Source organism: Sminthopsis crassicaudata, chromosome 4, assembly GCF_048593235.1.
Source record: "Sminthopsis crassicaudata isolate SCR6 chromosome 4, ASM4859323v1, whole genome shotgun sequence".
In the NCBI taxonomy this organism is placed as follows: domain Eukaryota; kingdom Metazoa; phylum Chordata; class Mammalia; order Dasyuromorphia; family Dasyuridae; genus Sminthopsis; species Sminthopsis crassicaudata.
The window spans coordinates 428,700,963-428,728,422 of record NC_133620.1 but is presented as its reverse complement, the minus strand read 5'-3'; the positions used below and the strand labels follow the sequence as shown (position 1 = coordinate 428,728,422).

General features: G+C 43.3%; 2 protein-coding genes across 51 annotated transcripts; one reads left to right on the top strand and one right to left on the bottom strand.

Moving 5' to 3' along the window:
• Positions 1 to 607: 607 nt before the first annotated feature.
• On the top strand, positions 608 to 11,480 carry LOC141539772 (adhesion G protein-coupled receptor E1-like). Of its 50 annotated transcripts, none has more exons than XM_074262983.1 (11): positions 611 to 939; positions 1,530 to 1,550; positions 2,223 to 2,393; positions 3,343 to 3,488; positions 5,025 to 5,132; positions 5,390 to 5,581; positions 6,889 to 7,121; positions 7,751 to 7,817; positions 10,367 to 10,463; positions 10,920 to 11,073; positions 11,241 to 11,480. In XM_074262983.1, exons 2-9 carry the CDS (start codon positions 1,535 to 1,537, stop codon positions 10,406 to 10,408), a joined length of 975 nt encoding a protein of 324 aa, XP_074119084.1. In that variant the 5' UTR covers positions 611 to 939; positions 1,530 to 1,534; the 3' UTR covers positions 10,409 to 10,463; positions 10,920 to 11,073; positions 11,241 to 11,480. The 50 variants fall into 50 exon arrangements, with proteins under 50 accessions (XP_074119101.1, XP_074119084.1, XP_074119086.1 ...); XM_074262985.1 differs by lacking the exon at positions 10,920 to 11,073 and adding an exon at positions 10,808 to 10,919; XM_074262984.1 differs by having other exon boundaries at positions 10,367 to 10,470.
• A 425-nt stretch (positions 11,481 to 11,905) lies between these two features.
• On the bottom strand, positions 11,906 to 24,731 carry LOC141539771 (chymosin-like). Its single transcript, XM_074262968.1, has 9 exons — positions 24,580 to 24,731; positions 22,678 to 22,837; positions 21,089 to 21,206; positions 20,527 to 20,645; positions 17,724 to 17,923; positions 16,026 to 16,139; positions 14,283 to 14,427; positions 13,365 to 13,463; positions 11,906 to 12,155 (listed from the first exon to the last, which is right to left on the bottom strand). Exons 1-9 carry the CDS (start codon positions 24,633 to 24,635, stop codon positions 12,018 to 12,020), a joined length of 1,149 nt encoding a protein of 382 aa, XP_074119069.1. The 5' UTR covers positions 24,636 to 24,731; the 3' UTR covers positions 11,906 to 12,017.
• Between the last annotated feature and the right edge of the window lie 2,729 nt (positions 24,732 to 27,460).

Genomic DNA, 27,460 nt, shown 5'->3' with positions numbered 1-27,460 from the left:
GAGATATGGGAGCACATGAGTGCCCTACATGGCACAGTGAATAGTCAGAGCTGAAAGGGAACCTTAAAGACCTTCCAAACCAGGGATTCTCAACTTTTGCTGTGCCATGGAGCCCTTTGACAGCCTGTGGACTAATTCTTTTAAATAACTGAAGATGAATTGAATTAAACCATTGAAATTTAAATAAATAATTCAATAATAATTCAGATAGAAGTTAGTGAAAAGAGAAATAGTTTTTCCCTAAGAAAGATCTTCTGGAATCTACAAACCATATTTTGAGAACTTCTGATCTAGTCCAGTCTGATCATTTTACAGATGATGAAATAATTTAATTTCTCCAGTCATTTATGTTATTAAGTTAAGCTGAGAACTCGCCTCTAGACAAGTTAAGGCTAATTTCTCGATCTTTCCACTAAATCAGAATAAAAGGTTCAATGATTTGTCATTGTTCATGGAGAATGGAGAAGCCAAGGGAAGTAGGAGGATTAGGGTTGGAGGAAGAGGAGATAAGGGTTTTTCTAGCCAAGAACCAATCCACAAGCATCTGAGGCAGTGGCTTGTGCTGATTGGCCAGCTTCTCTATGACCTAACAATAAAGAATTCCAAAGACACAACCAAGAAATGGGTTTGGTAGAGTGTAGAGGCAGAAGAACATTCAAGGGGTAAGGGAGGAGGAGAGACAATCAAGGGAAAGGGGTGCAGCCTTGGCAGAGGCCATGAAGACTCAAGAGGAGGAAGGGGGCCAAGGAAACATCCACCATAACCAATAGGCGACGTGACTTGAGGAGGAGCTCATGTATGACCAATGAACTAAGGAGAGTAGGGTCAGGTACCAGGGACAAAGGAAAAGTCAGACAGAAGAGAGTGACAAATCTGAAAATCCCGAAGGTCGAAAAGGAAGAGAAGAACCTAGACCATGCCCTTAGGTCATTCCAGCAGGTAGGGATGCCTTTAGCTATGAGTCCATCCCACCCACTCACTTGCTTCCAGCCTGCCAACCAAGGGCATGGCATCCCAGCAGCCCCGGATTGGACTTTAGAATTCAAGACTGCCTGTACCAAGCCTGGGAAGGGACAGGACGATAAGGAGGAACCCACCCTCCCCTTGGGGATTCATTTCTTATTGGGGGGGAGGAGGCCCTGAAATGGATTTCTAAGAAAAGGATTCCCTAGAGCAAGAGAGATGCTATAACTATCTTCCCTAGCAACAAGTCTCCCTCCATCCTCCATACATCTGAACTGGTTTAGATGTACATCGTTTTACAAATAGGACCAATGGGCCGCTTAAGTTCTCTCCACCCATGGGGCCCCTTTCCCATTTTGGATGATGTGTGACATAAGCTTCCCTGTGGGGGTAGAGATCATTAAGAGTAGATTGTGAGAATTAGACCCATAAGAGAAGCTTCCCACAGTTAAAGTTCTTTTGAACTGGGGAGGTGGGGGGGGGGGAGAGAACAGCAATGTTAAGTTTTCATCCTCACAGAAGTCAATATTTGTTTCTTTGTTTTTAATCTCTTCCATGACTTCAAGAGGACATGAGGGAGAATTGGGGTGAGCACGAACTTCTTGCCCTTTGTTTCTCCAAAGTCTGGAACAGTGAACAACCACCTTACATATACCTCTCAGCCTACCCCTGGCCCCCTCAATAGGTGGGAAGAGCATTGTACAGTGGAAAGAGCTTGGAGCTTGGAGCTTCGGGAGACCTGGGCTCCAGTACAAATTGGTCTTTAGATTCTTAAATTCTCGAAGATCCCTTCTAGCTCCAACAGTTTTACTATTCAAAGACATATCATTATTTTAAAAAGGGATAGAGATCTCTGGAGTGAAGAAACTCCCTCTACCAGAGCAGGTTGGCACCTTCTGTGCTAGTTAGAGTCTTAGGATCCTTAGAGGTCAAGTGATTTGTCCAAGATTACTCCATTGTTATATGTCAGAAGTGGGATGTGAATCCAGGTTTTCTTGGCTTTGAAGCTGGGGCTCTTTCCACTATGCTCCACTGCCTCACATCCATATGGCAATCAAAATAAAAAAGACCCTTCCTGGTGGGGGCACCCCTCTCTTTACCCCTCACACCCCAGTACCCTGCAACCTGCATGTATATGTGTGTGTGTACATATAGTTGTTTTTAATAGAATTAAATGTCATGTACATAGTACTTTAATTGTTCTCTTGGTTCTTTCCAAGGATTACCTCATGCCCATGTTGACCCTTCCTCACCCACAGATCCCGTCGTCATAGTCGTCTCAATACCACGCATCAGCCTGGTGTGCTCAGTGGCTGGGGTACCCAACAAGGCAGAGATTGGAGCCACAGGGCTGTATGTGGTTGCCCATACCACTGTGAGCCATCAGAAGAGAGGCCAAGCTCTCGGCCAGTCCACGGCATCGTCAGCAGGTGGTGGGGAGGGCCCCATTGACCAAAGGGGAAAGGGGAGGGCTAGTGGAAATGGAGCACTGAGGCAGATGTTCAGACTAAAGTTCTGTGTCAGAGCTTTATTCTCCCTACCTTCCCATATCCCCACTTCTAACCTACAAGGGAAGATGAGGAAAGAGCAGTGGACAATGGGCATCCTGAAGAAAGAGCTTTGTCTGTAGATCAAGGCCAAAACCTTTCAGTCGCTAATAAACTAAGAAACTCTGAGCAGCTGGTGGGAGGAGGGATTCTGGGAGTCTCCAGCAGTGTTTCTTCCTATAGATTGTAAGCTCCTAAAGGGCAGAAGCTATTTAAAATTGGTTTGGTCTTTTTGTCCTTAGTACAGTGTACTGAGCACTAATTAAAGATTACTGATTAACAACTTGATGGAATTAGGAATCCTTGGTCCAAAACTCTACTGTGAAAGGACCAAAGAGTCATAGATGTAGAGTTAGAAGAGATTTGAAGGGATCTTGAAGATCATGAAGTTCAACCTCCTCATTTTACAAATGAAGAAACTTCCTTAGTTATTGGTTAAGTGATTTTCCCATGGCTGTTCAGCTAGTAAGTATGTCAGAAGGCGTGATTCCAAATCAACTTTTTACACACCATCCCATGCTGAGACCGATGGGGCACTGGAAGCCGAGGGCATTTTCCTTAAGCTGCTTGAATCCTCCTGTGAGCTTCTTCCATGAACCCTGAGACCAAGAGCCAAGACCTTTGCAGACGGAGCTCCCCCGGGATCGAGGCCATCGACTAGCTGTGCAGTTCTGGACAAATCACTTCACTTCGGAGTCTCTGGTTTCTTCATCTGTAAAAATAAAGGATTTAGACTCAGTGAACCCCAAAGTCTCTTCCCACTCTAGATCTATGAACAGATGCACTTTTAAATCTTGATCAGCTCTGATATTCTGTGCTTTTTTGCACCCAGGCAGCCATCTCGGGAGTCATCTGGTCTACCCTGCCGGCTTCCCTGCAGGGGTTGGAATCCAGAGCTTCAACCAACGGTACCAAACCGTCATCACTTTCATTTTCCCAGTGCAACTGGGCGAAATCATGGATCCCACTCCAGAGCAGGTACCAGGAGAGACTGGCCCAGGGAAGGTAGGATGGAGAGGGTAGGAGGTCCCCCCATTGCCCCTGCTCAGTGTCCGTAGACACTGCCACTATGCCCAAAACCCTGTGAGAATACAGGTGCCAGGGCATATGGACATCATCACCTCCCTTTTATCCCTTTCCTGATGAAACATTTTGCCCAGGGTCACCCTCAGCAAAACTGGGAAGGTAGATCAAGCTTCTTGTTGAATCCCTTTCCTACAGGTCATTTGGGCACCCAGTTCCCTCCTGCTCGATGCCCCCTGAATGCCCAGGAATCCCAAAAGTGACATCCTAGCTAGGCAAGCCCTCTCCCATGAGTCATATTTTTCTTTCTTTTTCCTCCCCACCCCTCAAATCAAAGTATATCTATTTCATCTGAGCTCCATCCCTCAGGTTCTCCTCTAGGTGACTATGGAAAGTAACAGGGGCATTTGAGCACAGACCAGTTGGTGGTTACATAAAACTCAAGATTTTTTTTGGTCTTGTTCTATGATTATATGTGTGTAAAGAATTTCCCATTTGGAAATTTTTCCCACTGATTTAGATACACAGCTCATTGGAAAATACCAATCTTAGGTAATTGCCTAGGATACTGGAAAAAAAAACCAACTTAGTGCCAGAGCAATACTAGAATCCAGATCTTGGCTCCAAAATTAGCTTTCTGGTCAGTACACCCAGCCTGCCTGATGCAGTTAAAATGCACATGTCTCCAGTAAAGGTGGTAGGACTTTCACGACTCAGAAAGAAATTTGGGGAAGGAATTAAGCACTTAAGGACCTACTATGTGTCAAGTGCTGTGCTAAATGATTTAAACATATATCACCTGATTCTTACAACCCTGTGAGGAAGGGTTGTTCTTGACAGTAAAGAAAAAAAGAAAACTAAGTCAGAGATTAAATGACTTGCCTGGTTTTAGGAAATAACTAGTTTATAGTAACTAGTATTATTTTATAGTACTAGTAAATTATTTATTATTATAGTAACAAGTTTATGTATATTTTATTTATTTATGGTAACTAAGTAAAAATACTAGTAATTAGCAAATATCTGAGACCGCATTTGAACTCAGTTTTCCTAACTCCGGATCTAATGTGCTATCCACTGTGTCCATTCGCTGATCAGCAGATCTTCCAGTATGTACCAGATTATAGGCAGTTACACAAGGATGCCCTCAATTCTGTCAACTCTATACCTTCAGTTAAGCGTAATGATAGAATGCTGAACTTGAAGTCGGGAAAACCTGAATTCAAATTCAGCTTCAGTCACTTACCAGTAAATCACTTAACCTCTCTATTTTCTATTTCCTTATCTGTAAACCGGGGATGATTACAGTACCTATGTCCCAGGATGGTTGTCAGGATCAAATGTAGATACTATTTGTAAGACACTTTGCAAACCTTAAAGTTCTGTATTTAACTATTATTTAAGCATGGTACAAATTCTAAGATCTGGAGTAGTGTGGGGTGGGAATAAGGAGGAAGATACCCCATGCAATTATCTTGTAAACACATTTAGGAAACCGTGGGGTCTACAGAGTGCAAAGCCCAGGGCCTGAGTGCCCCCCGTTGCCATCCAGATTGGGGGGATATCCTCAGACATCTTGCCAAACTCCACAAGCAGATGGTGAGAGCCCTGTTTTGGGGGGGATTGGAGGGGTGAGGGAGGCAGTTGGATGTCTGACTTGTGAGCTCCTGCTGCTCACGAGCTGCAATCTTTATACTTGGCCCTATGAGTAAGGCTTAGCAGTGGTCTTTGCATGGCCTGGCAGCCTGGGCCAGCCGGCTCTGTCCAAACCAAATCACCAAATCTGAGTTGAAAGAGGCCCTGTATGGACCTGTACAGTCCATTGCTGAACAAGGATCTCTTCTATCATGCTGCAGGTGGACTATACCCTCCGCTTTATCAGCAGCCTGGGTCTTCTCGACTCTTTCGCGTTCCTCCTCGCTATACTAACTATCGGGGACCTCAAAACTATCCAGAGCAACAATACTTTTATCCATCTTCATCTGAACTTCTGCCATTTTCTCTCCCATCTTCTCTTCCTCGCCGGAATACACTGGACCCTTAGTAAGGTAGGTGCTTTTTCTCTCTACTCCCTCTCACCCTATCTACCTGCTCTTCTCCATGGCCTCTGATTGTTTTTTAATCTTTCCATCCAAACAAATCTGACTGGTTTTTCATCCAAGATGACCCTTCCCAAATGCCTAAAGCCCAAATTAAGACCATTTTCCCTGTACCCAAACAGATTACCTTAACTCTTAGAATACTAAGGCTTAGTTGCTGGGCATAGTGGTACATGCTTAAAATATCTTCTAATAATAAGGTTGAAGTTGGTGGATTGCTTGAATCAATATGGTAAACTACTGGAAGTGGAGAACTACCAAGGAAGAGAGGAGAGAAAAAGAGGGGAAAGGAAGGAAGGAAGGAAGGAAGGAAGGAAGGAAGGAAGGAAGGAAGGAAGGAAGGAAGGAAGGAAGGAAGGAAGGAAGGAAGGAAGGAAGGAAGGAAGGAAGGAAAGGAGAGAAGAGAGAGAGGGAGGAAGGGAAGAAGAATGGGGAGGGAAAGGAAGGGAAGGAGGGAAGGGAGGGAAGAAGGAAGAGAAGAGAGGAAGAGAGGGAAGGAAAGGAAAGGAGAAAGGGAAAGGAATAAGGAAGAGAGGTAGGGAAAGGAGGGAGGAGGAAGGAAAGAAAAAAAGGGAGGGGAGGAGGGAGAGGAAGGAGAGAGGGAGAGAAGGGGGAAGAGAAAGGAAAGGGAGGAAGGGAAAGAGGAAAGGGAAGGAAAGGAGAAAAGGGAACAGAAGGAAGGAAGAAAAAAGGAGGGAAGGAAGGAAAGGAAAGGAAAGGGAGGAAGGGGTCAGGGTGGCTACAACAAAACACTGTCCATCCAAAATTACAGGGTACATCTAGATCTTAACCAGAAGGGGATTAGGTACCCCAAGGCCCTGGATTAAAGGAGATTGAGTAGGGATCCAGCTTAGAACTATTAGGTATCCACTGATTTGTGTCCTACTTGTTTCAATAGGAAGCTGATATATCTAATTTGCATATTATTTGATCCCTCCTTTCCCCTCTACCCCCACCAAAAAAACCCAAAACCTTTAAAGTAAAATAGTCCTGATCTTTTAAATCACTATCCCAAGCATTCTAAATTTGTGCTCTTCTGGAGATCCTACAGAGAAGAGGTGTAGTAAAAAAAAGTACAGGGAAGACAAAATAGCAAGGGCAGTACCTGGGGAAGAAGCTCCTGGTACCTTTAAGTGGCTACAGCAGCACAGCGTGAGCAGAGGATACCTCCTTGCCTTTTTTGCGGGGGTAGGGAAAGTAGATCCAACTCAACCTCATGTAAACATGTCTTAATTCCTCCATCACCTCCTCTCCAGGCCATGTGCATCATGATCGGCATGCTCTGCTATTCGTTCCTGGCTAGTTTTGCCTGGCTATTTCTGGGCAGGCTCTTTTTCTACCTGGCTTCCTGGAGCCTTAAGGTGGTCGATTATTTCAGCACCATCCAGCTATTCAGGAAAGTGCTGGATTTCTCTGGTTATGGGATACCTGCTCTGCACATAGGTTTATTTATTGCCATCCAAGCCCATGACATCAATAATTATAACAAGTAAGTGTTGGAGAGACCAAGGGTTATTTGCTTCTATGGCTCTGGAATTTCACAGTAAACCCTAAACTAGCACTAGACAAGACTCTATAATCCATAATGTCCTAGTAGACCATAAAACTAAATTGGACTAATCCCATGGAATTAGTACCCAAAATAATATCCAAAGCAAGTCCATACTCATTTGATTGGGTAATGAAATATTTAATTAACAACTAGCTTGATTAAGCTAGTCAGAAAATGACTTAAAAGCTAAAAAATTACTCAAAAGGATCATTTCCCAACCAATAGAGATGAAAATTGAAAAATGATGGGATTTGTTCCCTCTCCTAACTATTCCACCTCTAGGAGATCCTTCACCTATAAATCCCAGACGCTCCCCTTCCAAAATGTCCAGGGCTCTCAGACCTTCCTTTTCAAACCACCATTGCCCTTGTGAGTTTCGCCGGCCTCCACATTGGCCCCAGACGCTATTTTTCCCCCTTTCCCCTTTTCTATGGCTGCGCTAGGGCTGTTGGCCTCTGGTGTTCAGATGTTCAGGATGGGTTCACCCAGCATGGAGGCTTAGAGGTTTAAGAGATGTGTGGCCTGCCCAAGACTCTCAGGGACAGCTTTCCTCTGCTTGTCTCTAGCTGTTGGATCAACTCCATCAAGGACTCAGAATGGATCTTTGTGAGTCCCATCTGCGCTTTAATCATGGTAAGTGAATTTACCCACTCACCTCTCCCACCTCAAAGGCCCAGCACCGAATCGGCTTCTTCTAGAGTCCAAAGGCTTGCATTCAAATCTTGCCTCTAATGCTTATTACTTGGGCCAGTTAGTCTTATTTTTCTTGGCATTAGTTCTCCATTTGTAAAATGAGGGGGTAGGTCCCAGGTCCCTTGGTCCCTTCTAGCTCTAAGTTGTATGACCCTAAGTGGAGAGATGTAGTTTCTGGGTTCTTATCTAAAAGGGGGAATATATAGTCTCTGATGTCAAGTTTAAAGGGGAAGACATAATAACTAGCCTTAGGGAGGGTTCTTAGTATAGCACATACTCCACTAAAGACACAGATTTCCTTCTTTCTGTTACAGAGACCACTATCCTTCTGGTCACTCAGGTTCAAGACATCAGTGTCATTATAAATGGCTTCTTGTGTTTACTCATTCCACTTGTCCAAAAAAATGCCAAATCTTAATAATTCTACCTCCATAACATCTCTTTCCTCTGTTTTTCTCTGCTCACACTACCACCACCTTGGTTCTGGCTCCGATCACCTCCCTAGGACCACCAGGAGAGTTTCCTAATTAGTCTCCTATCTCTGGTCTTGCCCAATTCCCTCCCATTCTCCACAGAGCTTGCAGAGTGGTTTTCCTATAGCTATGTCACAACTTCCAGTGGGTCCCTGTTACCTTTAGGTGTTAGGATTCTGACAGATATCATGGGCCAGAACTTGAGACAAGGTAATCTTCTTGGTTCACATCTTTAAAGGGGTTTCTCTTGCAAACCTTCCTTTAAAGGTGTGAACAAAGAAGATTATTATCTTGTCTCAAGTTCTGGCCCATAACATCTGTCAGAATCCTAACATTTAGGATCTGATATAAGTTTATCTTTCTGACATTAAAAGCCCTTCACAACTTGGGCCCCATCAATCTCAATGCCTCTGTTTTCACATCATTCCCTTCCTTCACACTCCAGTTCAACCAAATTGGCCAATTTACTCTTCCTCATACATGACACTTTTTTAGATAGTAGCTTTTCATTTTTGAAACACATGCAAAGACAGTTCTTAACATTTACCCTGCAAAACCCCATGTTCCAAAATTTTCACCTCCCCTCATCTCCTCCCCTAGACATTAAGCAATCCAATATAATACATGACTCTCTAAAGTCTTGTTTCTCTACCTTTCCTTCCTGGAAATGTTTTTCCTTCTCAACCTCCAATTCTGAGAATATCGGAATTGATATCAGAGAATATCTTTAAGGCTAAGTTCAAATGTCATCTTCTGCAAGAAACTTTTCCTGTAGTGCCCCCCAAATTATCTTGTATCTATTTTGTCTATGTGCACGTGTACATATTATTTACCCATGCTGGATCGTGAGCTTCTTTTGTCAATGTACAGTGTCTGGCAAAGAATTTATGTTTGTACGTCCAGAATCGTGACTCCATTGGTCTATGGAACCAACAATGAGGAAACTCCCTTTATCCATATAGATTAATGACTATTCAACAATTTCTAGGCTGAAACTGTGAGCATAAATGGACATCAATAAAACATGGAGTAACAGTGGCCCAATAGACAACAAAACTATAACCTACAAACTTTTAGTTGCCTTGGGGCATTGAGACTTTAAATGATATGCCTAGATTTTGTGTGTCAGAAATAAGACATGATTCCACATTTTTACCTGATTTCACCTATTTAAGGCACTTCACAAAATTTTAAGTAATGTTAGCTATCCTATCTATCTTTATATATCTACATATACATTTATAGGAGGCAGTGAGCCATAGTAGAAAGATCGTTGGACTTAGAATCAGTTGTGTTCAAGTTGCTGCCCCAACACTTAACTATGGGACCTTGGACTGGTAATTTAACCTTAAAGGAGAGGGTGAGGAAGGAACCCCTACATTATTTACCCTCTCCTCCATATCCATGACTACATATGAAATACCATATATTTATGGATTTACTTTCCACAAACTGGAACCATTCCCAGTAAGATCAGGGGTGAAACAAGGTTTTTCCACTGTCACCATTATTATTCAATATTGTATTAGAAATGTTAGCTGTGGCAATAAGAGAAGAATTACTTTAGAGTGACAATAATAGCAGAAGTCAAGCCTGTAACTCAGAAGACAATAAGCAAAGAAAACTATTGCCCCCAAGTACATGGAGAGGTCAATGCTCTTTGCCCCAACCAGTAGCAGAAGAATTTTGATCCTTAATAGGTCTCCATTGATATTAAAGACACTATGACTTAGATCATGGATCTAGACAGATTTCAGATCCAACTTCCTGACTTTACAATTGGAGAAAATGAGACCTAGAAATATAAAGAGAGATAAGAAGTTGAGGTCATCTGACCCCAGAATCAGTATTCTTTCCATATTCTCTTTAGCTTCAAAGCCTGATTTCCCTTGAACCCACTGATTTAAGCTCAGGTTTTCTCTGAGTTCCCTTTCCTGACAATTCCAAGGCTAATCAGGGATGGGTATAAAGCCAGACCTCAGTGGATAACTGATGGGGGTTTTCCCCTTTCCCAAGACACAGAGAGTTCAACACAATTTTCAAGGATCTGGAGTTTAGATGCCCAAACACTCCCTTCTGATGAGCATCCTGCAGAATTGACAACGTCTGTAGGGTAAGAGGTACTACAGCTGGGCAGGCTTGGAGGGTCCGTGATCCCAACATGGGACCCTAATTGAGCTGATCACTCTCCACACCCTTGTGGGCCCCCATAGTCTGAGATACTCCAGAGGTGTGACTTAGCCAGGAAGGTGGGATGTGGCTAGAGGAAGCATCAGGACAGAGGGAGCGGGCCCGGGGCAGAGGTTCTGATAAGGTTCAGGCAAGACAGGGATGGTGGAGAAGGGAGTTGGGAGTGTGAATTCATAACTCCACGTTTTTTTCTCCTGAGGTCCAGTTGAGCTCTAGCCCTGTTGTCATGTCAACAATAGTCTCATCCATCTTTCCTTCCCTGGGCAGAAAAGGAGGTGGGGAATTTCTAAAGGGGAGAGGAGCTGGTAGGCCGGAGTGCCAGTCCTAGGAAGCGGGAGGAGGAGGTCAGGAACAGCAACCACTCTTTACCATCATTCAGGTAAGGTGGCAGCAAGGGTGGCATAAGCTGGACTGAGAGAAGATACATCTGTTGTCCTTATCTCCCACCCCTTCCGTAAAGAGAAAAAGATTTGGGGGCCTGGCTTAGAGATGCTGCTGTAGCTCTAGGCTGCTTTCCTGGTTCTTCTGTCAGGGTACGGAGTTATTTGTATTCTTAGGAGATCCAGGCAAAGGGAGGGTTGGGAGGGGGGAGGGTTGGGGTTGGGGTCCCTGGCCCCGAGCAAGGTTATCTCTAGACTTGTCTGACTTGGCCCCCTGCCACCCATCCTTCTGACATGGTCTATTGCCTCTACCATTTCAGTCAAAGGCCAAGATCTGTTTCCTACTCCTGTGGAATAGAGACTTAGATGGATTCTCATTTGCCAAGCCTGGTTTTCTACTCAAAAGTTCCTCCAAAGACAGCTGAGTAAGACCCAGAAGTCGTCTTGCCAAGGCAAGGGAGGCTTCCACCTACCCCTCAATGGTTCCATCCCATCAAGATCTCACCCCCCCTACCAGCAACAGATCTTCTCTCATTAAATTCCTCTTGACTCGTGATGCAGAACGGTGTTCTTTGTAGTTTCTTCTCCAGGTCTGAACCTTGGAGGTATGTTCTCATTTCACTGGAAAATCCTTTTCCTTAATCATCTACATTTCCTCTCTCTAGTCTTGTTCCTCTGACCCTGTGACACATCCAGCCCCCAACTGGGGCCTCAAATTCCACAGCACATCTCCGACAATGGGGAAGTTTAAGGATGGGAAGAAGTTGTATTGAGGCAATGATGAGGAAAAGGAATCTGGCTTAGACGTTGATCCTTTCCTCAGTGAAGGTTGTCCTCCATTAATCAGGTCTTTTGGTCTTCTCTAGTCCCTCCACAAAGGCCTGAGAAAGCCCAGCCCCTGAGCTGGACACCCCCATGATTTCCTCCTTCCCGCTCTTGAAAACGTGCAAGTTGTAGAGACTACAGAAAAGACCAGGAGGCAAGGTTCTGTTGCCTATGGGAACCTTTATTAAGGACAGCCTAGGGGATTTCTCTTTGAGATACAGTCTAATTAAGAGAGTAAAGGTGGGTGAGGTGGGCTGCATTCAATGTTTCCATTAGACTGCTTTGGCCAGCCCCACACGGTTGTTATCCCTGTCAAAGACGCTGTAGTATTCTCGGATGAAGACATCTCCCAGGATCCACAGTTGGGAACTGCCATCGCCTTGGAAGCCGCTGGTACACGCACCTTCCTCCTAGGGAAGACACGAGGGGAGCATCGGTGAAGGTGGCCCCCTCACTCAACAATAATTACGGACAGTCACAAGGGATTCTTCCCCCCCATCCCAGTCCTTCACGTCCATCACCATAGTGATAACTCTGAGTCTGCTAGGGCATTATTGTCTCTTTAAGATGAAGAAACAAACCCAGGAAGACTGAAATTCAGGAAAGTAGGACTCTGACTAGAACCAGGCATCCAAGCTTCCAGTTAACGGATTCATTTAATCCTTAATATCATTAGCGACGAGATGGCATAAAAATGAAAAGCCTAAAGCCTCGGGTTATTGTCCGGGCCGGATCTGCCACTAACTACATGTACAAGTCACTAACTCTGTTTCCTTGTCTTTAAAATGGAAATACTAACAGTTCCCTGAATTATTTTTGTGAAGAGAAAATGACCACTCTAGGTGAAAGCTGTAAACTCTGGAGGGCTATCCAAACGTAAGGTCGCATGAATTGTCTGTCTGGTCCCATTCTACCCCGTCTTGTCTAACCTGCTCATTTTTAGCTTTGATACAGGCTAGCTTGACCAGATGATGGATGAAGAAGAGCCCAGCAAGCCCAAGACTGGGGACAGTATATTGGCTATTGGTCAGGTCAATATGGAACATCACCCTTTGCCGGGTCTAAAGGCATGATGAGGGAATGGGATCAAAGCCTCCAGAAAAGCCCAGTCTTCTGAAGGAAAATCTGGGTCAAGGTGGGAGGGAGAGATGGGGAAGGCTGAGCAATGGGCAGAAGTTGAGGTTTTGAGTTCAAATCCTGAACTCTTCTAGTTGCCTCCTTAAGAAAGGCGCAGTGCTTCCAAATCTTTCCCCATAGTTCCCAGGTCTACACTGCCTTGAGAGCAGTGAAATAATTCACATTTCTACCATGTGTAAGATTTACAAAGAGGAGCTCCTCACAAAAAAACCAAGTAGAGAGTGTCACTATCATCCCATTCTATAGATGAAGTGACTAGAGCTCAGGGGGCTCCACAACTCATTGAAGTCACAGCTAGGATGCAGGAGAGTCAGATCCCAGACTTTGGATTTTCAAATCTAGTGCAGGTTCTACTCTTCCATACCACAAAGGCAAGAAAACATTGGATCCCACTCAACCAGCATTGTCAGAGCCCCTTCTTGTGCCAGATTTCAGGAGTTTCCAACCCTTCCCCAAGAAGTTTCTCCCCACAAGATTCCTACCTGGTTAGTGTAGGCTGAGGGAGGGAGAGGGTACTGTCTGCCATTGATGTGAATCACAACTGTAGGCATGGAGCTCAGGCTGCTGCAATTGATGTCAAACTGAAAAAAAGTCCAAGAGCATTTTCAGAGAGAGGGAGAAGTTATGCAGCCTTCCCATCAGAGCAGAAGAAAAGGGACCCCAGAGTGAGAAGGAAAGCCCGGAGAACCAAGGAACCAAGAAGGAGTGTCCAAAATCTCCCACTGGTCCGGAGGTAAGGATGTGACCTGTTTAAATCATAAAATCCCCCTGCCATCCCCCAGGCAATGGCCCATCTTCTATTCAAAGAGCCACTCTGAAAAGGGCAAACCCAGGCAGCAAGTGCAGCTCAGGACAAAGATCCTTTGATACTGAGGTGGTTTTCTTTAACATTTGGAAGCAGACAAGAACTCGGGCAGCTAGGGCCGGCTGAGATCTGGGGGAGGATTCTGACGGGGGTCACAGAGTCTTGGATATTTTTAATATCAATAAACTCCTCATAATGCTTGAGTGCTCATGCCTAGAGGAGGGGTGGGATAGAAGGAGGAAAGTGGGCTCTAAGCATTTAAATTGATCACATCACAGAACAGAAGACAATGTGGAGATCATTTCCACTTAGCCTGGATATGTCTTGTATGTACACGGTTTTTGCATTGTCTCCTCATTGTAAGGGGAGGGATGTTTTTGATTTTGTATCCTCAGTGCTTAATAAATGCTCACTGTCTGACTGGCTTCAGAGTCCAGGAGATGGATGCTAAGGAGAGCTGATTCCCCAAATCTATCTTTGTTTTCTACCCTGACTAAATTTCCTTGGTGAGTGTGGCTCTTTGAGGACTGACTCTTCACTCTGAATAGTAAGGAATTCCCAGAAGAATCTCTGAAGGCTGAGTTGGGGGACTTACCTCTCCATATTGACCCTGGGTGGCTCCAATGACACTCTGGATGTTGCTGATGTCGTAGCTTGGACCGACCAAAAGGGAGGTGCCAGTGTCCAAGATAGCCTGGCAACCACCATCACAAGCCACCACCTGGCCATCGACAGTGATACTGGGAGAAGACAGACAAGTTGCTTAATTCAACTTTGAACCTTAATCTGCTGCTCCTATTAATACCCAGGGTTTTTGTTTGTTTGTTTGTTTTTTTAAACAGGGCCCAAAGCTAGAGCTGAGACCTAGAGGAGAAACCAAGGAAAGAAAGTCAACTTCCTTTACAGCTTTTCCTTCCTTTGGATAGCCACATGTTTAAAGTTGAGACTGGACTCCAGCAGGTAGATCAGGTCTAAGGGTCAAGCTCAAGGATGAACCAGCTGTCATTACCACAAGTTCTTTGGAAGCAGGAGGTACAGACACCACATACTCTTAACATTATCCTATACTAGCCTGCATAGCCACGCCTAGGTGGTAGAGTGGATAGAGCACAAGACTCAGAAGACCTGAGTTCAAATCCTGCCTTGAACACTTATCAGCTATGTGACTCTGAGCAAGTCACTTAAACTCTGTCTGACTCAGTTTTCCTATCTGTAAAGTGGAAATAATAGCACCTATTATTTATTGTGGGTTATTATGTGGTTGTAAGGATAAAATAAGATAATATTTATAAATTATCTTCCAAACCTTAAAAGTACCATATGATAATTTGTTCTTATTTGGGTTTGTTTTTGTTTTTGTTTTAGCTCTAGGTCTTAATTTTTTCATCTGTAAAATGAGAATGGTAATTCCTGCCCTATCTGCTTCACAGGATTGTTGGGAGAATCACTTTCCACAATGTATAGAAATGAAAGGAGTTACAGTTACAAAGTGTAACAACTACCATAGAGAAAAGTCACTGCTCTGAGCAGAATTATGAAATGAATAAAGAAAGGAGGGGAGATTTTATGTAACTGGTGGTGTCTTATAATTGTAATCAAATTAAAAAATTGGAAAAGGGGGGGGGATTCTTTTTTTTACTGTCGACAACGAACAATAGGCAAAAATCACAATTAAAATAAAAATATCTTATTCAAATATAATGTCTTGAAGAGTCTAATGTAAATGTTAATAGGAAAGGCCTATAACAATGGCTCCCTTTTTGCATAATAGCTATTATACAATATAATACTAAAATTATTTTGTAAAATATATAACATTTGCATGGAACTGGCTATATAAATGGTTTCTATAGGTATGATGTCACCACAACCCTGTAAGACAAACTATTGGTCCCATTTTACAGATGAGGAAACTGAGGTCACACAACTCATAAGTGCTGAGCCAGGGCTCGAGTCTTCTGGTTTTCTGTTCAGCACAGTTTCCTCTCCACCACAATGTCCCAGGACTGGGAGGTTTCTTCTGTGCTCTGGCCCAGCCAGGCTGTTTCTCGCTGCTCCTGGTCCCCACGCACTTCTTAGAAACCTCCCAGCAAGGGCGTCCCCATCTTCACAAAGCTGCTTTGCTAGTGTCCTCCCTCCCTAGCTTACCTGGTAAACGTTTTCTATCTGTTCTGTAAATGCTTAGGTGCACACCTCCACAGAGACTATAAGCCCCTCGAGGGCAGAACTGTTTCTTTACCACTTAGCACAGCATTTGTGGATGGATTCAAGGAGATCCCGGTTTTATTTGGAGCCTAGAGGCGAGCCTCTGACCAGAAGCCTCAGATCGCTCACTCACCTGTCCACAGAGAACTGCCAGTAGCCCTGCACGGTGATGGGCACCCAGTGGAGAGAGCCAGTGTAGTAGGATGAATCGATGCCCCCAAGGGTGAGCATGCTTCCTTGGCCGTTCCTGGAATGAGAGGAGGTCACACTGATCAGAGCCCCTCCTTATTTCAAAGTAAAAGATGTTTGTAGGGGTCCAGAGCAGGGCCAGCTTTCTAACCCCCCATTTACCAGCATCCACTTCTGCTGCCATCACCCGAGGAAATGTTTCTCTGAGAAGCCTCATGGCATTGTGCAAAGAGCATTGGGCTTCCACTCAGGAAGGTGTGGATTCAAATCCCCTCCTCAGACACCAGCTGGGGAACCCTGGCCAAGTGAGTGCAGCTCTAGTCTCTAAGGTTTCCTGGCAGCTCTAAATGTAAGCAGTATGATTCTGGAGACTCATTAGCCATTATTTTCCAGTGTCCTTTCTTGGTCATTTGACCTTTCTTTGTAATCCAAAGCTTTTTTCTTAGAAAAGTACAGATGTGTGTGTAGTTTATTTGAACACAAATCTTCCTAATCTTCAGCTGTACATAGCATTCAAGAGTTGCTTCACTTAGGCTCCCTACCTCTTTTCAGCCCCCAAACTGGGGGACTCCCCGATCTATTCCCTGGGCTTCAGGCAGGAGTGTTGAGTTTCAGATTGAAATTTTAATTTGTGTTGAGTTTCAGATTGAAAATGTCTTCTCTATATGCCCTTGTACCCCAAATTGGAAGCTCTAAATTCCTCTGGAATCTGTCTCACCCCAGGAGTGTGCTCATAAATGTTTTTTTAAAAAGTGAGTCTTTAAAAGAAAAAAGGGCATACACTTTTACATTGAATCAGCATTGTTTCTCGTCTAAACACTCAACGGAACAACAAATTAAACTCTGAATCGGAGCACTGGATGATTTCTGGGTTGTAAAGGCTCAGAGTGAACATTTTACAATGAGCTCCCCTAAATTCATCAGAGCTGGGGCCAGGCCACTCCTGTTTCACAAGGCTCTCCTCCCTATGCCCTTTTCCAGGAAAAAATCCCTCTGGTGGGAAGGATGATTTCCTTTGGGGTTGAGAATACATTTCTGGTTGCCCACTTTAGTCACTCCTATAAAAATCTGTTTCTGCTTTTCTTTCTCTCCACCCCAGGCTATCCCATGAATTTCAATTCTGTTGTATAGTGTACATTCCTAAAGTTTAGCTTTGTGTGTATGAAAACCTTTCTGTACATAGGGAAGAAGGGAATTTAACTGAATGTTGCATTTTTAGGGAATACTCAAATATTTCCAACTTCCTTTGCTGCCTTGTTCTTCTAGTTGTTCTTGCTACTTTTTTTTCCTGTGATCTTATTCCTGCCTGCCTTCTTGGAATACCAGGTCCTGATTTATCCCTGTTTCCTATTTTCTTCATCATCCCTAGAATTTTCGTCACCAACAAGAAGTTTTTCTAAGTACAGCAGTTAAAAATGCTGGGGTTAGGATGGTGGAGACTTTTTGGACCTCTAGAAATGGCAACTGACCATTGAATGTCAGAAATCTGATAGATTTCATCCACAATAGTTTATCCTTTCCATGGCAACTGGACCCAAATTGCAAAATATTCTCAAAGGGAATAAGAGGAGGGGATAAAAAGTGACACGGAGAAGGGACCTTCTAAAATCTACATCTGATCCCATCTGAAAGTGTCACTTACCTGCTCATATAAACAGAGAAGAGGTTCTGGGCAACCAAGTGCTTTCTCATCATGTTGTCAAAGACGGGGGTGGCCTGATCCTCAGCCAGGGAGGGGTAGCCCAGTCCTAGGATGCCATCAAATTCAGAATAGGTAAAGATGTTTCCAGGCTCCTGGGTGCTCAGGCCAAAGATCTGGTCAGGGTCCACAATACCAGAAACCTAAAGGGGGATAGAAGGCAATGAGACAATCACTCTGTGCTTTCCCACATGCGATTAGCAACTGCAAACCATCACCCAAGAGGTCCCTGGTCTGCAATTGTGCCTGGTATGGGCAGAGCGAGTAGAGCCTGTGTCAGAATTACAGGCTCTGCTAGGACCACTACAGAGGCCAACTGAACAACCCAAGCACTTTGACTTTGATGAAAAGTGTTAATGACTTGATGCATCTGAAAGTCTGTCTAGTTCGAGCATCCCAGGAACTTGCTCAGACAAGGATCTCTCAAGCTGAGTCCACCTGAGGCAAACTTTCCTCATGCCTTCTGTGTTGACCTTTTGAAGGAATTTGAACATGAAAAGGATGAAATTGGAGGAAGATAAGTGTGTTTGTTAAGGCAAGTCCTGGTGTTCTTAGCCTAGAGAGAGCTGCCTGGCAGAAGGAAGGGCTGAAGGAAGCACAGAAGGGTCTCCTCGTCCTGGTGTTGGGACTAACTGACAGCATCTGATCCAACTGCTAACCAAATTGGTATTGTCCCCTCCCCTCCTTCCTCCTCCACTTCTGCTAGTCTCAGTTTCCTCAGGCCAAATGAGACTTTCTAGGAGACACAACACCTAGGGTGTCTCTCCCCAGCTTTCCCAGGTGGGTGGATGTGTGATAAAGGAGGAGCTGAAGCAGATGTAATTGAATATGACAACAGGCACAGGATTTTTTTTTTTTTATCTTGCACCTAAAATAGCAAAGAAAAAAGGCAAATTGCTACAGACTGCAAAGGAAGTAGGACACTCAGAAAGGGGGAAATTAGCAGGAGCAGATGCCATATAGACTAGCATGGACCTGGATGCTTCAGAGACTAAATTATGGCCCCAACCTCCTGGGAACTCATTCCCTGAGGCAAGGCTCTGGATACTCTCTGCTTATTCTCTGTCTACATGAGGCCAGCTGTATATCTCCACCCAGTCAAAGCCAAAAGATCAGGCTAGTAATATCAGGAAACAAGATTTTTGTGGACTTCAAATTAAACTGTAAGTGGGTAGAGCCATTTAGCTGAATCCAAGAAGGAACTGTTTGAATTCAAGGTGACAAATATTAGATCGGATGATTGAAGAAGGGCTGCACTTGATAAAATCCTAGAAGCTTTCTGGTCCAAACCATGCTTGATCAAAAGTGCTATCACCAGCCAGTGGATGAATATTTAGTCTTCACTTGAAAATCTCTAAAAAGCAGTAACTTGCAACCTCCTGCAGCCAATTCTGCCTTGGGATAGTTCTAGTCATTCAGAAATGTTGCCCTTCATTTGCTTCTCTAAACCACCTAGCCACTGTTTTAGTTCAATTCTTGGATATTCCATTCCATGAGGGCAAAAAGGACAGCTACCTCTCATGGAAGCTTGAGACATTTTATCTGCTTTTTAAAAGGGGGCTTTCCTGATTCCTTTGATTTTAAAAGACTCTGCTCTTAGCATTTATTTGCTGCTTAACCTGTGGAATCATAAGGGACTTGCTAAGATTGAAAATGCATAAACCAGCCTGGAGACAGGGAAAGAACATCCAAAAAAGGGAGAAAGTGAAGCTCACCTAATATATCTCCATCTGACTAGTGAAATTTCAAAGGTCCCTGGAAGCCAGGGCATTGGATTACAGTGACAGTAGATCTCTGAAATAACTAGGAAAAATCCCAGTGGGAGGCCTAGCAACAGAGGAGTCCAGAAGGAGACTTTTTGGGACTGCATTTATGAAGGAATGTTTTATTTTTCAGAAAAGGTGGAAATTGACATAGGAAAGACTGTAGACAAAAGGGGAGCTATATGCAGAAGAGGACACCCGGTGTGCTGAAGGACCTCAAGTCCATGACATCTAAGAATTGGGTGAAGAAATTGGGGATGTTGAGACTGGAGAAGAAAAGACAGAGAACAAGTTCTCAAGTATCTGAAAGGCTATTGAGTGGAAAGAGGGAGTAGACAGAATTTGTTTCCCAGCAGGAAGCTTCAGAGAGGCAAATATAGACCGAAGCTAAGCAAAACTTTCCATTAATCTAAACTGGCCCAAAGTAGCCGTAGAGCTTCTGGAGGGAGGGGGGCTTCTTGCCCTCCCCTTATCACCCTAGAAGCATCTAGGCAAAGGTTGAGGGGCGCCTGTCCCACAAGCCTTTTGGGCAGGGCTTAGACCAGATGGTTGCAGAGGTCCCTTCCAAAAATGAAATTCTGTGATTCTGATTCTGTGAAATAGAACCGTAGGTGGGAAAACCATAACAAGGAAGAATGAGATGAAAGGATTTAGGGCATAGAGATATGGAGCCCCAGAGAAATCTTTCCAACAACCACACTAAGCAGTTCTAAATGCTGTGCAGCTCAGCAGGAATGGGGGTTTTATTGGGAAAGGAACACCCCGCAGAGCTCTGTGTGTGTGACAGTTCTACAGGGGACTTGGCAAGTCAGTAAAGAAACCCCACTCTGAATTCAACATTCCCCCACCAGCCTTCTGGGTGGGCAGAATCAGACGAAAATAAAGTGTTCCCCGCTTCCTGGAAGAATCACACTTGGCTCAGAATTACCCAATTGTCAGGCCCAGCAGAGAGGGTGGGAAATCTCTGGTCAGACCATACTCACAATGACGGTGTCATAGCCCAGGACTCCCTCCATGCTGCCGGTACCATACTGGATGGACAGAGGTTCCTGGGTGCTCTGGAAGGTGGAAGACTCAGAGGGGGAGAATCTTTGGTGGTTTTCTGAAACAATATAACCCCAAATTAAAGGCGGGGACTGTGCGAAGCTTTTCTACCTCCTACCAGTTAGTTACTCAATTAGTCCACAAACTGTTAAGTATCTACTATGTGTCACTATGTAAGGGCCTACTATGTGTCACTGTGCTAATTTTACTGATCCTTGAAAATAAGAACTAAAAACTTATTGACTACTACAAATTGATTTTTCTTCCCCTTTTTCTACTAAGTCCATAGTGAGTCAAAGGAACTTATTCTATTCAGTATCCAATTTCCCATTCCACCTTCCATTTCTCCTCCCAGTAAAATAGTTAAATAGTTTGAATAAGCTAAACTAAAGATTCTAAAGATTAAATTCATCTATGCCCATTTTACCCAGGGACTTTCTCAGTCTTCACTCTAGACTGCAGGTTCCATAGCCTGAGCCCTGGGAGAAGTGGGCTACTTACGGCAGGCAGCACTGCTGCAGTAGACTGAGGGGACCCAGAGATTAGAGGAACCGGTATCGAACACCACGGTGAACTCTTGGGGTGGAGTTCCAATGTAAATCTTCCCAAAGTATTGAGACTGTGGATGCAAGAATATATGTTGAGATGTTAACACTATGGTGGGATGGAAGGAGAATTTTCTGACTTCAGTCTAACCTGAGGAGGATTAGAGTTTAGATGATGAGAGAATGGCATCATGAGCATCTCAGAGTCCATCTCCCAAAAGATGGGAATGCTCTAAAGTTCACACATAAGCAGGTCTCACACAACTCATGGTATCAGTACCTAAGCCTGTCTGATGTTTGAGACTCTATGCCAAAGTTAAAGATCAGAAGGGACTGACCTGAATACAAAAATGGAAAGCAAGATGATGAGGGAAACAGGGAGAGGACAAGAACAGAAGCACTGAGGAAGGTTCTACAGTGGTGAGTGAAATAGGGCGAAGATGAAGGCCATGTTCTAGATAGACTGGGGGGGAGGACCAGTTGTTTTCTATCTCTGAGCAGAATAGGAAGAAAGGGGTCATTGCTGCAATAGGAAGGAGTAAGAATCAGGGACAAAATTTTCCAGTTAAAGAAAGTCCCTTCCTGGAAAGGGATTTACATTTCCTTAAAAAAAAAAAAAAATCAAAGGCCTTAAGAAGGAGTTAGCATCAGAAGTGAGTCTTAAAGAAAAGACAGAATTTCTGAAATGTAAAGATGAGAAGAGTGTGAGTGTATTCTAGGTAAGAATAGCTCATACATGTATACAGAGGCAAAAATATTAAATTCACAGCATGGCTAGTTTGTCCAGTATAACTGAAATATGTGAAGAGATATAGTGTGGAAAAAAATCTGGAAAAGATTGTGGAGGGCCTTCAAAGCCAGGCTAATCTGCTAAAGGAGTTTAGAGGGGAAGGGAAGATAGTGAGTTCTGCTTGAGGCATGTTTGAGATGCTATGAGGGCATCTAACAAACAGATGATAATGAGGGACAGGCAATCAGAAGAGAGATGTCACTTGGGCATCTTTCCTAGACTATGCCACGATTGAAAAAAATTCCGTAATTCTATGAGAAGTGGAGAAAAGTAGAATGGAAGGGGACCAGAAGAAGCAGTCCAGGGAACTCAAGTGTAGGGTTCAAGAGCCATGGAGGAAAATGAGCCAGGAAATCAAATGAGATAATGCACGTAAAACACTTTGTAAACCTTAAAGTGCTATAAAAACGACAGCTATTTTCATCATCACCTCAATCGTCTCATCATTTTTGATGAGATTAAAATGAAAACAGATCTGAGCAAGTTTCCATCTTGATATTTTTTAATTCAATGTAGCTAGCTTCACTAAAAGCATCCCCCCCCCCCGGGCAATTGGGGTTAAGTGACTTACCCAAGGTCACACAGCTAGGAAGTGTTAAGTGTCTGAGACCAGATTTGAGCTCGGGGCCTCCCAACTTCAGGGCTGGTGCTCTATCCACTGCGCCACCTAGCTGCCCCACTAAAAGCATTTTTGATACAACTCCAGTAGCAAACAGAATGAGAATATTATGATTATTATTATCAAAGCAACTCACATCCAGGAAATTCGTCAAGGGTTCACTCGCAACCTTGTCATTTTCAGCATAGTGTCCGTACTTGGAGCTGAGGGAATACTTGTTCTTCTGCAGAAAGTCTGTCAGCAAACCATGTCTTTTCAGCTTATTCCTTAACGTTTTCCCTTTCATGAGTGGCATTCTGCCGCAGTTGAAGAAGAAGAGTAAGCCAAGTCCCTCTATTAGAATTGGCCAACCTTCCCCATGGGGATCAGCCAAACCCAAATTCTTTTTTTTTTATAATTTTTTTTATTTTTCAAAATATATGCAAAGATACTTTTCAACCTTCACCCTTGCAAAACTTTGTCAAACCCAGCTTCCAGGATTCAGAGTAGTATATGGTGATAGAATGGGCAAAGCACTGGATAAAGAATCAGATGACCAATGTTTCAGTCCCAGTTGGGCTATTCCTGGCTAGAAGACTGTGAACAAGCTGTTTAAACCTGTCAGTGCCATACCTTCCTCACAGGTAAATAAAACACTTGAACTATTTTCTTAAGTTATACTTTAGATCTAAAAATCTGCTACCTAAAAATATATATTTCTACCTACCATTTTGGCCATTGTGAGAATAAAATGAGATACTAGATGTAAAAGTCCTTTGGTTAGAACTGTATTACCAATTAAGAGCAATTTTAAAGAAAAAAATGTCACTTGCTTCTTTTTGATTTCTCTTTGATTTATATCTCAAAAGGAATCTGTGTACTCTTCTCTTCTCTTCACAAGATCTCATAAATGAAAGACTTGGGGAAAAGTTTCCAAATCCCTTTTCCTCAAACACAGCTGAGGATTAAAGGGCTAAAAGAAAGGCAATATCATGGGAAATGCAGCCCAATTTGAAACTGGCGATTGCCATAAGAATGTTGGAGTTTTCTCCTACCAAGCACTGAACACATGGCATGAGGAAGGGTTTTTCCTGGATCTCATCACTTTCTAATCTTCTGCTTGTTTTCTCCTTAGCCTCAGCTTTTTCATTCTTTAGCTCCTCTATTACTGGTTTCCATCTGACTCAGAAACTAATCTGGAATTGTGATGGCAGTTCCATTTAGCTGGCCCACATTCTGCTAAGACTCTTCTGGGAAATGGAATGACACAAACTCACACCAGAATGAAAGCAGCATCTGGAAGGCATTCTATAAACCACCCAGAATATTATTAGTTCAGCTTTTTATTTGGCTTGGATGAATTGATTAAAACATCTATGGAGCTTTCCTTCAATGAAAGCACTGCTTCAAAACGCTGCTTGTAGTCCAATAGTTTTAGGGTCATTAGATTCAATGTAAAGGAGATGTAGTGTCAAGAATGTGAAAGGAAGGAAGGAAGGAAGGAAAGAAGAAAGAAAGGAAGGAAGAAAGGAAGGAAGAAAGGAAGGAAGGAAGGAAGGAAGGAAGGAAGGAAGGAAGGAAGGAAGGAAGGAAGGAAGGAAGGAAGGAAGGAAGGGAGGAAGAAAAAAGAAAGAAAAAAGAAAGAAGAAGCAAAGAAAGAACTATATCTAAGAGTTTCCTATCTTTTTCCAGGGATCCTGCCCTTTCCCTTGCCCAAGACTAGGGTTTTTCAAGCACTTGGTACCTAACTGTACCTCAGATCTGGTTCCTGGACATGCAGAGGATACAGGATATTTATTTGCAAGAGGCATGTAAGAAAGAGATATCATTCCTCTTTGCATCTCACCAATCCACAGAAAACTGAATTCAAGGGAGAGTATTACTAAGATTAGAGTTTTTAGACTAAAATGGAAAACTGCAGATTTTGCTATCATGAACTCCTCATCTATTAATGAAAAGTATCAGGCAAACCCCCATCCTTGAACTGCTTTTTCTCTTCTCTCTGAGATTTCTCTCTAACCCCAGAAGATCCAGAATACGCTGAGGAATCAAGACTTACCTGAGCATGCACTCAGAGAAGGATATGATGGCAAGGAAGACCAGAAGACACCTCATCTTGCTGCTTTGGTCAAATGCTGCACTTGTGGAAGTACGAGCTACTTTGTTCTCTCCCTAAACCCATTAGCTGCTTTTATAGCAAAGAAAGGACCCACCTCTGGCTTAAGAGGTCACAGAGATCAACCCAGATTAGAGGCAAATATCCATTAAGATACCCCTTTGACCTCCAAGGGCTGCCCCACACCTGGTCTTCCCACAAAACGATAAGGAAAATGAAATGATATCAGCTCCTAGAACTTCAAAAATAGAGGGAAAACATTATGGGCCAACTTGGGGGGAGGAATATGAACTTGGAGCTCTGATTTGCCTTTAATTTTCTAAACAATTCATTCCACTCCAGCACAGTTAAGATAACTTATTGGAAAAGGATTACTTGAAACACTAAATGAATTGCAATGACACCTGTGTCTTCCTCCACCTCAGACCCCATGGTCTTTGGGGAAAATTTTCTCTGTTCAATAAATTTACAGCTCTGCCTTAATAGTCATGTTTGGTGGGATTTGATCTGCTGTTTAAAGTGGAAACTCAACCGTGGAGGAAAGTAGGGATTTACCCATAACTACATGAAATCATTTAGTTTCACAGTAGTGAGTCAAGGGGCACCTGGTATACAAAGCAAAGAGCTCATATGGTTCCTGTTCACAGAAAGCTCATAGCTGACATGAAACACACACACATATGTTTCAGCTCTGACTTTAAGTGCCTTTGAAACCCTTTCTCATCACTTTTTATCTCTTCTTCTCAGAAGAGACTAACCAGGAGGTTTAGAACTGTGGCATTCAGATTTGTCATATTTGCCATGGCTTATCATTGTTCCCAGTTGTTAGACTCAGATTATAGGGAGGGGGCAGAGAGTTAGATAGATAATAGATGGATAGATGAGATAGACACAGGTAGGTATGAAGCATTTATTAAACTTTACTATGAGCCAAGTGCTGTGTTAAACACTAGGGACATAAATATGCCAGTCAGTCCCTAACCTCATGATGCTCATTGAGAGAAAAGCTCACATTAAAGTATATAACAGGGAGAGCTGGAAGGGGAGTTGAAGGAAGAATCAAAGAGGAGTGCTAAACGGCTTTGGGCATGAGGGAGGTAAAAGCATAGAATCCTTCCAAAAATAATGGTCACTGGTCAGTGGAGGCTGTCCTTGAAGCAAAGGGTTTACCAGCATGGCAGTGTTGGAGGGGAGGAAAAGGCGGAGTCCAAAGAGTCCAGGCATTAGTGATAGATCAACACAGAAACTTAATGTGCCCTGAATCCTACAATTTTAACTTAGGGACTGAGAATTCCCTCCTTGATACCATGCTATAATATCCAGATGACTTATCTGAAAGCACACAGATAGTTAAAGGAACATATTTGGGATGTCTTCTTGCCTCAAAGCTACTTTGTCATGTTGTCACCCAGGCAAGGAAGACATTGAATGACTAGAAACATATACTCTGGATTCAGTTATTTTAAATGTATCAAGAGGGATAAAATAGGCCAGTCAGATCGGGATAACAAGACAGGGAATAATGTGAGCTTGATCAAGGAAGATATTCTGGAGTGAATGGCATGGTATAAGATAGGAAAATTCTGGATATCTGGCAAACAAGTCAGGAAGGAATAGAGATCTACATGTATGGACACTTTGGGCCAAGGTTCAGGGCTAAGAGAAGAATGTAGGTGAGGGATGAGGCAGCACTGATTCCACTGACATTGGAGGGTGGAGGGGACAAAGAGGGTGAAAATATGGATAAAGAGGAAGGTTCGGCTCATGAAGACTTTGGAGAACAAGGTCAAGTTTTTATGTCAAGCTCCACAAGAAGGTCATTGATGTTGAATGGCTGTTGATTTGATTAGATGAGGAAGAAACATGGGTCAGACTATCAACACCAGGACTTGCTTGTCTCTTGTATTCTCCATAATCCTCCTTCTAGGATTAGATCCCTCAGCTGACATCAGGCCAGGCAGATTCCTCTGATTCTCAGACACCATAAGGTCCCACTAAAGAGAAAATGCAAAATGCTTATGGACTAGTTGGGAAAAATCCAACTTTGGATTCCAACAGCACTCTGGGATATCAGACCTAGGGGGGGGAAAAAAACAACCTTAAGAGTCATTTCAACTCTTCTTTGTACAGATAAGGAAATGAAGGTATGAGGTGACTTGCCTGAGGACATGGTTGAGCAAGAAAACACACTGACTCCAGATAACAACAATAATAATTTACATTATTTATTTTTTACACAATCTCAGAAAATAAAATACAAGGAATCATCATCCCCATTTGACAGATAATGAAACTGAGGATCAGAGTGCTTCAGTGACTTGCCCAAGATCAATAAATATCAGAGGTGGGATTTAAATCCAGGTCTCTTCTGATTTCAAGTCCAACATTCTTTTTATTCGAGCATATTGTTTCTCTAGGAAAACTCCACGGCAGAGAAGTTATATGTCATTGTCCCATTACATAGTGATAGAGTTAGGCCTAAGAACAGGTCTCCTAAGTCCACCACATTCCCTCTGCCTCTGCTGGTCCTGCCCTACCCCATCACCTTACCACTTTACTACTTTTCCTCTCAATATCCTGGGGCAGGGTAGGAAAGGAAGGAGAAAGCAAAGGATAATTTCCATAAAAAGCTGAATTGGATTTTTCTTCTAGTAATTGCCTCTAAAGAAGCCATGATTTATGTCCTCAAACATGACTCTTATCTTTGTATAGCATTTTCCCTCCCCTATTACTTCAATATCCCAACCCTTCTGTAAAGTAGTAGAGCAGTACTCATCCTTACTACATAAATGGAGAAACTGAGACACAGATTAGATAATTTGCC